A 14,533-nucleotide genomic window follows, 5' to 3' on the forward strand; every position below is an offset into this window, starting at 1 on the left:
TATTAATTTCAGGGTCTAATTACACAACCAATGGCCTGTACACTCTACTGATGTTGTAACCTCTTTCTGCCTCAATATGTACTAAAACGGTTTCATTTATTTTCTTAGAAAAAAAAGAGGAAAGTGCGTGAACTTGCAGCTGAGGTAAACAGTGACAGATCCATTGACACCAGCACCAACAGAGGCATGCCAAAGACTCCTGCTGAGCAGGGTAAGACAAACATTCACAAATCAGCTGGTGAATATAATATCTCATTGTTTTGAAAGTCCATCCTTGCTGAATAAAAGTATTAATTTCTTTAAAATTGTCTTTCAACTTTTAAATCTTACTCATCCTAAACTTTTCAACAATAGTGTACTTTTAATAATTTAGCAAACAGTTATCTCCAAATAAGGAATACAACAAAGTGATTCATCCTAGGACATGAGAAGTGCTGCAATATGCGATGCCAAGATCAGAGGAGTACAGGCCAGAATAGAGATGAGAGTAAAAAATAGTCAAAGTAAGTCGTGAAGGTATGGGAAAGTTCAGCCTGGATGGATATAGCTAAAACATTAATATTATGCAATAATGTATTTATTTTGCAATAACTAAAGCATATGTTTTATTTAATATTTAATTATTATTTAATAATATCTATTTAATAGTATAACATAGCAATGTTTGCCATAACATACTAATCTCCTAAACCAGTGACACACTTTTAGGATTAGTCAATGCTGCTAATGTTGCAGCACTGTACATTTTACCTGTATTTGTGATTTTAGCATTTTATAGTAATAATTATATATTAACATTTTATAGTAACATGCTTATATTCACAAATACAGGTAAAATCAGTGGTGGATGAAGTACACATACCATGTACTTGAGTAAAAGTAAAGATACTCAAGGTAAAATATTACTCAAGTAAAAGTAGAATTGCTGCCTTTAAACATTCACTTGAGTAAAAGTACAAAAGTATTTGCCTTCAAATGTACTCAAGTACTTTCATTTTTTTATGGCTATAATGTCCTATTATAATTTGTCACAAGACTCTTGCTTAACTCAGTCTAAGTGAAGACTAATGTCACTCTTGGCACACCAATCTATTAATGAAATGATATTAATTAGTCTGATATATATATATATATTTATATATATATGTATATATACTGTATGTATATATATTTGAATTGAATGCATTTTTTGTGTGTTTAATTTTGGAGGGAAGGGGACAATTCCCATAAGGTATAAAACATTTACAGTATTTGCTGTTTATATTTTTCTCCAGCGCCTATGGTCATAATTATTAACATCTTAATGTTATGATACATTCACATAAACCTGCACAACGCCATTAAACATATATATATATATATATATATATATATATATATATATATATATATATATATATATATATATATATATATATATATATATATTCTATGTTATGGGAGCAGCCAATTTCCCTCCAAAATTAAACACAAAAACGTATTAATGCAGTGTTTCTGCTAGGCTACTCCCCAGAAAAAAAAAGCTATTATATGCAAGTCATTTTAGTGGCAACGTAAGCAAAGTACATTGTGTGTCAATACTTACCGATAATTGCTTCAATAATAGCTGCTGCTCTCTGTCCCGCTTAAAATCATTGTCAACGCGATTTGTTTGGAACTATTGAGAGCTACACGAATAACGTGACCGCGCGGCGGCGAGATCACTGTCACAACCATCTATGTTCGCAACTCTCATATTTAACGGTATGGTTCTGGTTCGCGCTTAGTAGATACCACCAAGGCAAGTTCAAAACAAAGCGTGCGCGCTGTACTGTGATTGGTGGCTTGTTTGACCAGTTACGTTTTTATCCACTCATAAATAAAAAGGAACGACTGATTTTGAAAATGTAGTAGAGTAAAAAGTATGATATTTGACTTTGAAATGTAGTGGAGTTAAAGTAAAAGTCTCCCCAAATTTAAATACTTGAGTAAAGTACAGATACGCAAAAAAGCTACTCAAGTACAGTAACGAATTACATTTACTTCGTTACTGTCCACCACTGGGTAAAATGTACAGTGCTGCAACATTAGCAGCATTGACAGTGTGTCCTAACAGTGTGTCACTGGTTTAGGAGATTAGTATGTTATGGCAAACGTTGCTATGTTATAATATTAAATAGCGAGGTAGATCTGCATCACTGAACAACACCCTGTTTGCTTTAGACTGGAGTTTTGTACAAAGAAGATAAAACAATAAAATGAAAGTTGAAACCTGCTAATAGAGCAGTTCTCTTTACCTGATGTATAACTTTATTTTAGCTTCCAGTGCATTGTTCAGTTGCATTTAGTGTTTGAATTGTTATGTGGTCTTAAACGGCCTGGGAACCTTTTGCTCTAGTGTTTATTGAAGCCTAGTTCTGCCACATAAGAAAAAAAGAAATCATAATTATGACATAAACAGCCTAGTCCCAGATTAAAATGCATGTTTGAGCTGTTTTAGCTGAAAGAAACTTGCAATGTCATATCTTAAAATATGTCAGTGCCATTGTTTTTGTCTCAAGATGCACACCAGTACTGTTTTTTTTCTAAGGCAGGTTTATAAAAGCTACTTAAATGTCCTAATTGAACTAAGGTCTAATCCTGGCTTAATCTAAACTCTGCCTGTGAAACCGAGCCAATAAGTAAAAAAACAAAACAAAAAAGCAAACATAATTGGCATAAATTACATAAAAACAACAACAAAGTCAAAATTATGACAGCCAAGGTGGTCATTATTTGAAAATGTAACCATTATGACTAATTATCACATGAAAAGTTCACAAAGAGTCAAATTATGATCATTCATATCATTGATTTCAACTCATGTCATTGTAAATAATTTAATCATCATGGTTTATCATAATAATTACTTTTTTATCTCATAAGTTATTTTTATTTCATAATTATGATTTACCATAGCCTGTTTTTATTTCTTATGTGGTGGAATTGGGCTTCCATAAATAACATGTTTTTATTCACACAAGTGTAGCCGCTTGGGGTGGGGTGCTGCACCAATAAGGATTAATCTTAAATCTAGATTAAATTAAGGTTCCAAACTTTAAACCTTGTTTAAAAATAAGCAGGTTTACATTTATAAATATTATAAACAATTATAAATATAAACTTTAATCCTGTTGCTCCATAATTTTAAACTCCGTTTTAAATCTTAATTAGGGATTAACTTTAATTTGACAGGGGAGGAGGTTTAAATAAAGTGCACCCGAATTAAAATATGTGGCTGATTGAACAAAGACAGAAAAAGTAGGTGTGTCGTCAGGTCTCAGAGAGGAGTTTATTACAAATTAAAATGAAAAATAAAGCACATTGAGCCGGCAGAGGGTTGTGACGGGCCATAAACTTACACCTGCTATCGAGTTCGGGATGTGACTCCGTCGCTCATCTCTGTGCACTTCGGTGTCGGATAAAGAAAAGAAGAGAGGAATATGTTTAGCATTTAACAGCAGTGGCGATGATGAGGTGTGAGCGCCATCTGATTTTCTGCACCTTTCGTTTCTCATGCCCTCTCCACGCGTGGCTGCTGGGCAGTGCTCAACTGGACAATCATGCCAGTTTTTTTTTTTTTTTCTTATCTCGTTTGTTTTGTCATACGTTATGCTGCCATATTACTCCATTTAATTGATATTGTAAATATATTTCTAGGCTTATGCATTTCTGCCCGCGCTGCCACAATGTTTTCATTGCTTGCTTGATCATTAACGGTCTCTCTATGTAGAGGTTTATAAAGTTTATTTCCTTTATCAGCAAGAGCTACTTATGTCAGAGAGAGAGTTTCTGGTGGTCAGTAAAGAAAGAAATAGAATACTAACATTGTTTCTGTTTAATTACAATGGTGAATCCATCATGGCGGAGAAAATGAATCGTAAATGAAGGTTTTAATCACTGGTTAGAATTCTAAAGTTTAAAATGAAGTGGTGCAACTCAACTCGATTTAAAATAAAACCCAGATCAACAAATCCTTGATTAGCTGTAAACTTTGCTTAATTTAAATCCTTATTGGTGAAACCCACCCTTAGTGTAGCAAAGTGGTCTTAATATTGGCGAAACAGTGTGTGAGTAGTTACCTTTTTGATCTGTGTCTGTGCTTTACACAAATAGAGTCCTCTGTAGCTGCCGCCACCGTGTCCTCTTCTCTTGGTCAACGCTTACCCTTCCCAGCATTTCCCCTGCGGGCCTCCCTCCCCCCTCTTGCACCCGTACAAGCCGCTGGCCCCCCTGCTGAGTATCATTCTGACTCCGCAGAATCTCTGGAGGAGATCCCTGTAGCAATGGCACGGCTTGGCAGCGCAGCCCTGGCCGGAGCTCCGAACCCCACCTGCGCTACTACCACTGCTGCTGTTTCTGCCACTAGCTATTCCTCTTCTCTCCAGTGTGCTTTGCCTTCCTCAGCAGCAGGACAAGCTTTACCCTCCCCTCAGCCCAGGACCAAGAGGAAAGCGGCCATTCGTAAAGCTGCTGAGCAGAGGTTTGAGATGGTGTCCTATAACCCTTCTGTGTTCACGAGTCGAGAAACCGTGGAGCCTGCCATGTCCCAAGAGGGCATTATCACAGAGGAAAGTCCCCGTGTGGCGAAACGCAAACAGACAGGTAAAAAGAGAAATATGGAGGACACAAAGCCCAGCTCCAGATTAGGAACCCCGATGGTGTAGAGATTACTACATTACAGAGACGCATCACTACTAGTCAGGACTCATCAGCACTTGGTCGGTCTTGTTTTTCTATTAAAAAAACTGGCTTGTTTGGTACAATCACATGAAAACTGATGTAGCACTCAGAACCTGATGCAACCTATGCAAACACCACTGAATGTCAGCAATGTGGATTTTGTTGTCTGACCTTTTGCTGGACTAAACATCTAATGCTGGTTGTCATTCATTGGTCAGTGGAATTTGATCATTCTAAACACCTCATATTGAATAATATAGCAATATGATCAAAATCTCTTATTTATTCATGAAATTGTGGTAAAAGTTGATTATGGATTGAAGCATTGGACTTGGGCTCTTCACATATTAATGAATCTTGTGAGGAAACCAATACACTATATACATTTATTTAGCCTTTTATTATATTTCACTATGACTTTGCTGCAGCATTGCACAAATATTTTTTTTTAAATACTTCATGCAGTGCTGCCATTTTTAACTATTTATTTATATATGTTAAATGCCAAAGTTTGTTTAGTTTTCTATGATGCACATGTGACCACTGATTTTTAGGGGGGGGGGGGGGGGTTGTCCATGTGTACATTGTTGCACATTAAGTTACCTTATTTTTAAATTATTGTTGTTATTATTAATTGTTGCATTTCCTTTTTGTTGTTTTTATAAGCTTTTTATATGTCTGGTTGTTTGAATCCGATCCAGTTGTATTTGAGTGAACTTGAGTTATGTACTATAGAGTGTGCTTCTAGTGGGATTTGAATTTAATGTTATTAATGTTTTCTGTTATCACACCATTAGTACTTACTCAAGTGCTTTAGTAACTTTCTAAATGAACATCTTATATAAAAACAGTGCCACATGATGTCGGGCCGTATGAGTGTAATCCACTCCCATCTCGAATGCTGCTCAAACAACCCACTTACACATTAATGTTCAAACTGTGAATGGAAACATTCTTGGTACATAATGTTTTGGGTAGAGGGAGTGGCTGAATGATGGCATGATGGGGAAGCAATATCTTTTTTTTGTTGCTTAATTTAAAACAAATAAAATCCGTTTCTCTTTAACTGTTTTCCTATACACTTTTTGTTTAATTATCAATGGTTATTTATCAATGGTTTTAATATCATCTGTTATTTTCATTTATTTACACATTTTTACATTATTATATCAAATTTAAAGAACAAGTGACGAATTTTCATAAATTTGACTCAAAACATTTTTTTTTTTGCAGTTTTTACCTTTTATTTCGATCAGATAGAATAGTGTAGTGTAGAATAGTATAGAATAGTGGGGGAGAGAAAGGGGGGATCAGGAAAGGTCCACGAGATGGAACCTGAACTCAGGACACCCGAAGCCTCCTGATGATATATCCTGAAGACTCCTGCAATATTAGGATTAATAAAAGGGTTTAAATCTAGTCACACTCATTCTTTAATGAAGACAATTAAAAAAAAAAGGTAATGAATCTCAAACTCAAGCTATGTTTGCTTGGAAAAGAATTCTAGTTTACTACATTCAATTTAAATATGTGAAATAGAAGTATGATCAAATAGATGTTAAAAATTACATTTGGTACTGTTTTCTGGAAGGTCAAGAAGTCAAGTGGGTAGCTGTATCCCACAGTGGATTCCACACACTTTGCCCTGTTTTGCACATTTAGCAGATCATCTGGATATTCCAGGCATGTGGAAAATTTGCACATTATGTGCAGTATATATACTGCAGAATTAGTACGATGGTATGATATTCTGAACGTTATCATTGTTATTCCTGTACCTTTTACTTTTTTGACCTCAATTTCTTCTACTCAATAAAAACTGCACATGTAGCCTTGCATGGTTGTTGCCCTGTTTTTATGTGTCCTGTATCGGTAATAGACATTTTTTCAAGAGCGTATTTCTTTTTTTATGGTTCTACAGTTCAGTGTAGATGTCCATACATTCAGAATGAACCCATAGCCACAATGTTAGTCACATGATCTTTTTTCCTACTCCCATTTATGCAAAAAAAAGAAGGCTTAAATTATTGCATAATACTTTCATACAGGTTATTTACATTTTTCAAGGGATAAAGTATGTTTACGAGCTGTTTAGTTGATAAAATGTCATTCAAATTAAGAATTAAAAAATTGTTAAACAAAATGAATGAATTAAAATTAAATCCATAAACAGATTCCAAAAGGTTCTGTATGAAGCCCTGATTAATCCCTTTAAGGTTTGATATAGAATCTTTTTTCTAGTGACATAGCAACATCGGGTAACACAAATACATGCAGACTTTGTTGAGAAAGGATCCAAAAAGATCTAAATATCCAGAATTAACAGCAAACTACACTGCTTTAAAACTGAGAATTATTTCTGACATTGTAATTGTGTAAAACTGTAGGGAGAAAGAGCATTCTGTATATGTAGCATAGACCTCAACAAGACCTGCACACGATCATGTCCAAACACCTGCTGTAGCTCCTGGTATATTTTAATACTACATTTTCATAGGCTTATCTGTTGAGAACACTATACTGTTCTCTGCCAGGTCAGAAAGTTGTCAGACAGCCTGTTGTCAAGGCCACAATATAGGTAAGCTAAAGGTCACACATGGAATTGGAGAAAAATATTTTTATACTTCAAATTGAGCCTAGAGACATGTAATTGAATTTGTCAGAGTCATGACATCCACTGAATAAGAGTGTGGTTAACCAACAGCTGAAGTATGATATCATAGGCAGCTACGCTTGTGATTTCCTTGCCTTGAGAATGGGACTATTGTTATTTTGGTTTAGAAAATAGCACCGGCAAAAAGATGGATCCTGTTCCCGGACCAGCTGTATAAAATCATGTAGACTCTCGTTCCTCTCCTGCTTGAAGCTCAGTATCATGTTCTGCTCCAACATCCATTTAATGTCAAACTACTATAAAAAGGGCTGCTCATTCTGCTTTTAAAGATTAGGTTGATTATATTTTTTATAAGCCGTTAAATTATGTTTTAAAATTTCTCTCTGAAAAAAGCCAATTGCACATTTTTGTTCTCAGACAGTGTCCTTCTGAAAGCCAGGTGGCTGTTTTTGTAGTAGTGTGTACCCAGTGTAACCATGGCATCAGGATCCTATAACACTGTAGCACTGACAGTCAGAGTTCCTCTGGTGAAGAGAGGCATGCAGCAGAACTTGTGACAGGACTCAGTGACAGCAGCAGCAGCATTACTGGCAGAAACCTTTTGGCTGGAGCCAGCAGTACACTGCACGCAATTATTCACCAGAGATAAAGAGCTCAGTTTTCACAATTCACCTTGGTTGATTTATTATGTGGTCTAATCATTGTCATTGGAACAGATTTACAGACTCTGCTGATCATCATAGTCAAACAAAGGCCTTATTATGACTTGCCTTATGACTTCTCATGAATTATAGTGTGCACTGAAGGGAATTTAGCATTGTCATGTATGTGATATTGAGATTAAGGCATTTTATGCCCAAAGCTCCACCCATGCTAGTTTTTCTTTTTTAGTTTTTTCACCACATTTTCTTTTTAAATTCAAAATTCTGTTCAGTGTAGAGATCTAAATGAAGTTTTGTATTACTATTTTGTAAGATGACTTATTGTCTGGGCAATTAAGCAATAATTTGTCATTTTCCTTTTGGAAAACAACAGTGTGATTGTATGTGATAAATGTGTTTATTGAACACAAATTTTATTGAACAAACCTTACAGGTTTCATAATCTTCAATATCACCACATAAATTAATAACTTTACCCACCCACATACAGTACACTCTTGTAAAATATATAGCATTATCGCCTATAGCTATATCAAGTAGGATTTGGATAGTAAATCACTGTATACTCATGTAAAGTGATATAAATATGTAGATGTATACTAAATATTGCTGCAATTATCAGTTTACAGGTTTACTTCAATTCAGTCAATATAGCAGATAAATAATAAGCAATATCCTCCACATGCAGCTGAGGTATAGGGTTGACAGGGAAAGAGTGGTTAAACAGAACTGTGTGTCCTTTCACTTATCAATGTTTCTCAATCTGTTTTATTCATTTCCAACGGTGACCTCATCACCAGAAAAAAAAGGAAAGAAAATAAGCTATTCTAGCAGCAATCGTCTCTATGACAACAGTTAAAACAAAAGCTGAAATATGAAGTGAGTGCTGTTTGATGCCATTAGTTTGACGCCCCAGGGCTCCCCCACATCTCTCTGATTTTCCCACTGTTTGTGTTCATTAACCAGTGGTCATTGTTACATTTTCTAATGGTCACACATACATGCAGGTTTCAAAAACACAGTACACACTTCATATTCATAGGTTGGTGGAATAAGAGTTGATTCTTTTCATCATACTGTAGCCTACATCAAACACGCAAAGACACATGCCGAAACCCACAGCCACAGACCTTTTGTTCTGAGGTGCACATCTGTTTCCTGTTGGCTATGGGTTTCTCTGCTTTCACAGCACTAAATGAGCTGAAAATGAAGAAACGTTAGTTTACATAGAAAGGCAGCTAAGTAAATGAGAATAGGAAGAGAAAGAACAGTAGGTTATATGATATTTTTGGATTGCAGCAGCCCAGCAATCCTCCATCTGCTGACCAATTCCTCGCATACATTGATTCATGCAACGAGAGTAAAGATGATAAAATATTCCAAATGGAGGATGCAAAGTTGTTAGAAAAACAAAAGAATTCCTGTTTTCAATTTGTATGTGTGGATAAAATGTATTTGTTGCATGTATAAATAATAACTGCTCTTTTTATGGGTGATAAAGAGGTGCTGAAAATGAGAGTAAAACAGTAAAACAGCAATGTGGTAAACACATGTCACGTCCCATCTGATCGTTGAAATGCTGTAGTGCAAGTGTTCAGTTTGTTTGGCATGTTGTGCACAGTAAATGTCACACTATGAAAGCTACTGCCGTTCACTTTCTGCACACCATTTTGCCGTGAAGTTTGATATCACAACATAGTGTTTCCATGACAACTCGCATACACCCACTAAACGTGTCAATCATCAAAGGGTCATACAGATTTTGAGATTTACAGTGTGTGCCTTAGCCACTCAATGTGTAACAGACATCACTCAACACTTTATTGAAACATAAAAGTTCAGTTAATAGGGCTTTAAGTACACACATCTGTAGGTTCGAAATCATTGTTTTTACAGAAAGAAATAATACAATCCAGCACGTTTCCATATTAAATGATAATGTCTATAACAGAGTGTGCATCTGAGATTTTTTATTTATATATTTCAGGAAGTGAATGGTTTTCGTGGCCAGAAAATCGTAGGATGGTCAGGTGTTTATTGGCTAGACATTTTAAGCTCATGCTGTGGATGAGCTCTTGTTCTCAAAGCCAAAATACAAGCATAATGTGTGCCACTCTCATAAATGTGGCGTGAATGCAGTGGCTTTCCACTTTCAAAGGGGGGCACCACCAAAAAAGCATTTTTCTAAATCAGTGGTTCTCAGCTTTATTGACTTGATAAGAGTGCTTTGTTTGCGCAAAAAAAAACACAATTTACCACTTTATTTACAAAATATTCATCTCCAACGCATTCACGAAAACCACAACGCGTGTGTTGTGTTGACTTGAGAGCAGACGTTGTTGCGTGAACATGCGTTGGAAATTAATATTTTGTAAATAAACTGGTAAATTAAGTTGTTTTTTTTTTTTTTTTTGCACAAACAGAGCACTCACTTCACTTTATAAAATTGAGGTTTAACCACTGGAGTCACATGGATTACAGTCTTTTATACTGTATTGTATACTGCCTTTATGGGGTTTAAAAGTAGTTGGCTGTCAATGGAGGGACAGGAAGCTCTCAGATTTCATTAAAAAAAAATCTTCATTTGTGTTCCGAAGATGAACAAAAGTCTTACAGGTTTAGAACATGAAGGTGAGTAATTCATGACAGAATTTTCATTTCTTGAAAAGAAAAAAATAACCCTTTAAAATAATTACCCGTCATTTTGTAATTACAGAAGATTCAGGATTCTGAATCTGTATGTTTTCCTTCATAAAGGAGACTATAAATGGAAATAAAATGGAGACTCTTGATATTTCAATATTTTAACGCTGACAAAAATATTCTTAGTTTTTAATAGCTTTAATCCCAGTTATATGGACCCATCTTATTCCCTTTCTCTTAAATAAACACCACACATTCTATGCATTGCCATGGTGTGCAGTTTTCCTTTTTTCCTTTTTTTTCTCCTAGCAAGCCTCAATGCTGTTTCTGGTGGAGGCAACTGTAATGTAATCTGGTCTAGTGAGTGGTGAAAGATCATCAGATCACTATTTGTAATGGCAATGCTCCAAAGTTCCTTTAGAGATTTTCTTAGAGTACACATACATAAACTCTCAAAATATTTGCATTATCACACATTATACCCACAATGTATTTGATGAACCACACATGACCCAACTGAATCACTGAAAGAAGAGGCTAAATGTTGTGCTCTGAAAGAACACAAACCTAAAGTTCATCATTCTAACTCTTAAGAAAAATGGTTAAACAGTACCAAATTAGGGTTTTTCAGCTTGTAACAATAGCAGAACCCTTTTGGTGTTAAATATAACCCTTTTTAAAAGGTTCAAGTGCTATATAGAACCTGAATGGTGTTATAAATAACATTTTCATAAATATTTATTTACATTACTATTAGTAGGCCTATATTTTCTTCATATTATTAATATATTTTATAAATTATTTATTAATATTGTTTTTTTAGCCCTTTATCTGCCTGGTCTTATATCTTGTTGCCTCTATTTGGGTTTTACATTTGAAAAATACAGCATGTTCTTGTTCATGTACTTTTATTTTTTATTGACATGGCAGATTGTAGCAAAAATGACAGTGCTCTAATAACAGCTGAATACATTAATAAATAACTATTGACATTGAACACAATATAGATGTAATGAAGACCAAGTTTCAGTGAAATATCTTCATAATCCCCTATAATGTCTTTACGTCCTTCATGATGTGTGTATTCTGAGTGGCAGTTTCTGTCTGCAGATGATGAGGTTATGGTACGGGACAGCATCTGAAATAAACAATTGAGTTTAGAATTACATTGTGTTTCTTCTATTTGATTATGTAAAAACAATTATGTTCATGAAGGCCAAAATTAGCAAAAATTGACAGCATGAGCCCTTTACCATGTTAAAAGGAAAAAGTGATATAAAGTCATGGTATCTTTAATGTTTTTTGTGACTGGATATGTTTAGGCATAAATTCATAATAAAAAAAAATCAAACAATATGGATCATAAATTCCATATCTGTGTTACTTTGTGGAGAAGAGAAGATGAGTATCCTTAACTGAACAGAGCTGCTCACATGTTCTGTATATTAAAAAGAGAAAAATACATGATTGTTGGGAGATGATTGTTACAATTTTGAAAGTAATTTATAGACATTTTACGAAAGAAATCATTTACCTGTTGAGGGTATGTTGACAGTGTAGTAACTGTGGTTGTATAGCTGAGCTCCAGAAAATCAGTAATGAGGAAGCTTTGACAGTTACAGATTTAAAAATCAAAAAAGGCGGGAATAAAGAAACCTAAACTCTAACACAAAGAACCATTTCAGCATATAAAGGGTTCTTTGGGACGATACGGTACTAAATAGAGCTGTTACTACGTGTAAAGAACCATATTTTTTAGAGTGTAGCTTTGGATGCTAATCGGATTGTCATGATGAAAAAACCCACCAAAAATAAACAAATTACTATAACAAAATGATTAAAAAAAAATCATATTTTTAAATATTTTTTATACATAAATATATATATATTTTTAAAATAAATAAACCTAGCATATTTATTGAGATGATTGTAAAAAAAGCAGCTGTGTGCAGCGATGAGAATGCCAGGGCTCCAAAAACACAGTGGCACAGATGCACAGCTGTGGAAAGATGAATGCGAAGCAGTTTAAACAAACTTCTCTGTGCAAAAATCTGAATGTAAAGCAAATCATAGAGCGAAACTAAATCTTTCCGCACCATGATTCAGCAAATGAACAAAAGTGATCTTTGTATAAGGAGTTAAAGTCAACGTTTGGCAAACAGTTTGGTGTACTAGAACTGGAAAGGCAAATTATCCATCACACTCCTGTATATATGAGCCTGAGTTATTCAGTTCATTTAAACTGATGTTGTATATGTTATTGCCATGAAATTTTACATGCTCCAAATATTTGTCATGCATGTTGAGCAATGGTTCAACCATAATGTACTGGTACAAACTGTTTTAAAGGCTCGAATATATTCTGGTTATGCATTATGTATCACTCATAAAAAGTGATTCCAAATGGCAAAAATAGTTTAAATCATATATATATATATATATATATATATATATATATATATATATATATATATATATATATATATATATATATATATATATATATATTAAAATAACAAAATTAAAAATACACTTCTCAGTGAAATCAGGCTCCACTGTAACACCTTTGGCTCCAGGCTGTTGCTGAATTGTGATTCTGGTTTTGTATGTCCTGTTCTTCAGACAAATGAGAAAAAAAGACAGAAAGAGGAGAGCAGGGAGAGAGAGAGACAGACAAAATTAGTAAAAAAAATACCTGCTGTCTGGCCATCTTCAGAATGGCCCTCTGTGAGATTCAGCTGCACCTGAGAGAAACTACAAGGGATAATGTAGAGGCAGTTATTGTAAATTAATCCTAACAGGCCGATCAGGGTCTCAAATCACTCTGGCGGGTTTATTATGAAATAATGGCCATCTGATTGTACATTATTACACTTATTATGTGGCTACCTAAATAAATAAATACTTGGACATAAAATATAGATTTGAGCTGAAATAATTGTTATGCTTTTAATTAAAGACAAAACATAAGCACATGGCTTAGATGACCAACTGAACAATGGTGATTATTTTAAAATGTTTGAATGATGAATCCTCCTAATTGACTAGTCAGAATAAATTATTCCAGAGCATTGTGTTAAAGTAGGCTTGAAATGAAATGCAACTACCTATTTTCCAAATGCATGTTATTGATCTTACTGTAATTTTTTTTTTTTAAATTCTGTGCATCCCTGGTGAAATAACAGACTTCCCTCTGGTGACAAATGCCAGATTTCTCCAATCATTAAGTCCTCTTACAACATTTTGTCCTTTTTACAATTGACTACAAGCATTGCAAATATGCCTCCATCCAATAAATAGCTGATGGATGGAACCGGGTCCCCACCCGGTATTTTTTTTCTTTTTCAATAATATTTTAGACTGAGATATGTCAAAGACATAAATAAAAAAGATAAAATATATGCCACTGCACCTATTTTATTGCAACTTTTAAAAGTTTTATCTTCTTTCAAATATGTTTTACAAATTAGGATTTTGAATGTCCCCAAATAGAGGTTTTGTTAGATTTGGCTTGAGCACTTCTGGGGATGAATCTGGTTTCAAAGTGTAGCTATATGGACACACACACACACACACTGGGTTTTCAAGTTATATGGGGACATTCCATAGATGTAATTTTTATACCATACAAACTCTATATTCTATCCCCCCTATAACCCTACCCATCACAGAAAACTTTCTGGACATTTTATTCCCACAACGTAGTGTTTACCAGGACCACACACACACACACACACACACACACACACACACACACACACACACACACACACACACACACACACACACACACACACACACACACACACACACACACACACACACACACACACACACACACACACACACACACACACACACACACACACACACACACACACACACACACACACACACACAGGCAGTATTGGAT

The 14,533-nt window shown here is 34.8% G+C and overlaps 1 protein-coding gene across 3 annotated transcripts in view; it reads left to right on the top strand.

Annotated features, from left to right (window-relative positions):
- Positions 1-5,253, top strand: part of zdhhc1 (zinc finger DHHC-type containing 1) — a 32,065-nt gene extending 26,812 nt beyond the window's left edge. For 2 of the 3 annotated variants that reach the window (XM_056265334.1, XM_056265335.1), the window contains exons 10-11: positions 109-211; positions 4,135-5,253. In XM_056265334.1, the coding sequence (XP_056121309.1) occupies positions 109-211; positions 4,135-4,685 (654 nt within the window). In that variant the 3' untranslated portion in view covers positions 4,686-5,253. The remainder of the gene's footprint in view (positions 1-108; positions 212-4,134) is intronic. The other variant, XM_056265336.1, reaches the window with a different exon arrangement.
- The last annotated feature ends 9,280 nt before the right edge of the window (positions 5,254-14,533 follow it).

This window comes from Rhinichthys klamathensis, unplaced genomic scaffold (assembly GCF_029890125.1).
Source record: "Rhinichthys klamathensis goyatoka isolate OS25496 unplaced genomic scaffold, OSU_Roscu_1.1 h1tg000232l_1, whole genome shotgun sequence".
Lineage (NCBI taxonomy): Eukaryota > Metazoa > Chordata > Actinopteri > Cypriniformes > Leuciscidae > Rhinichthys > Rhinichthys klamathensis.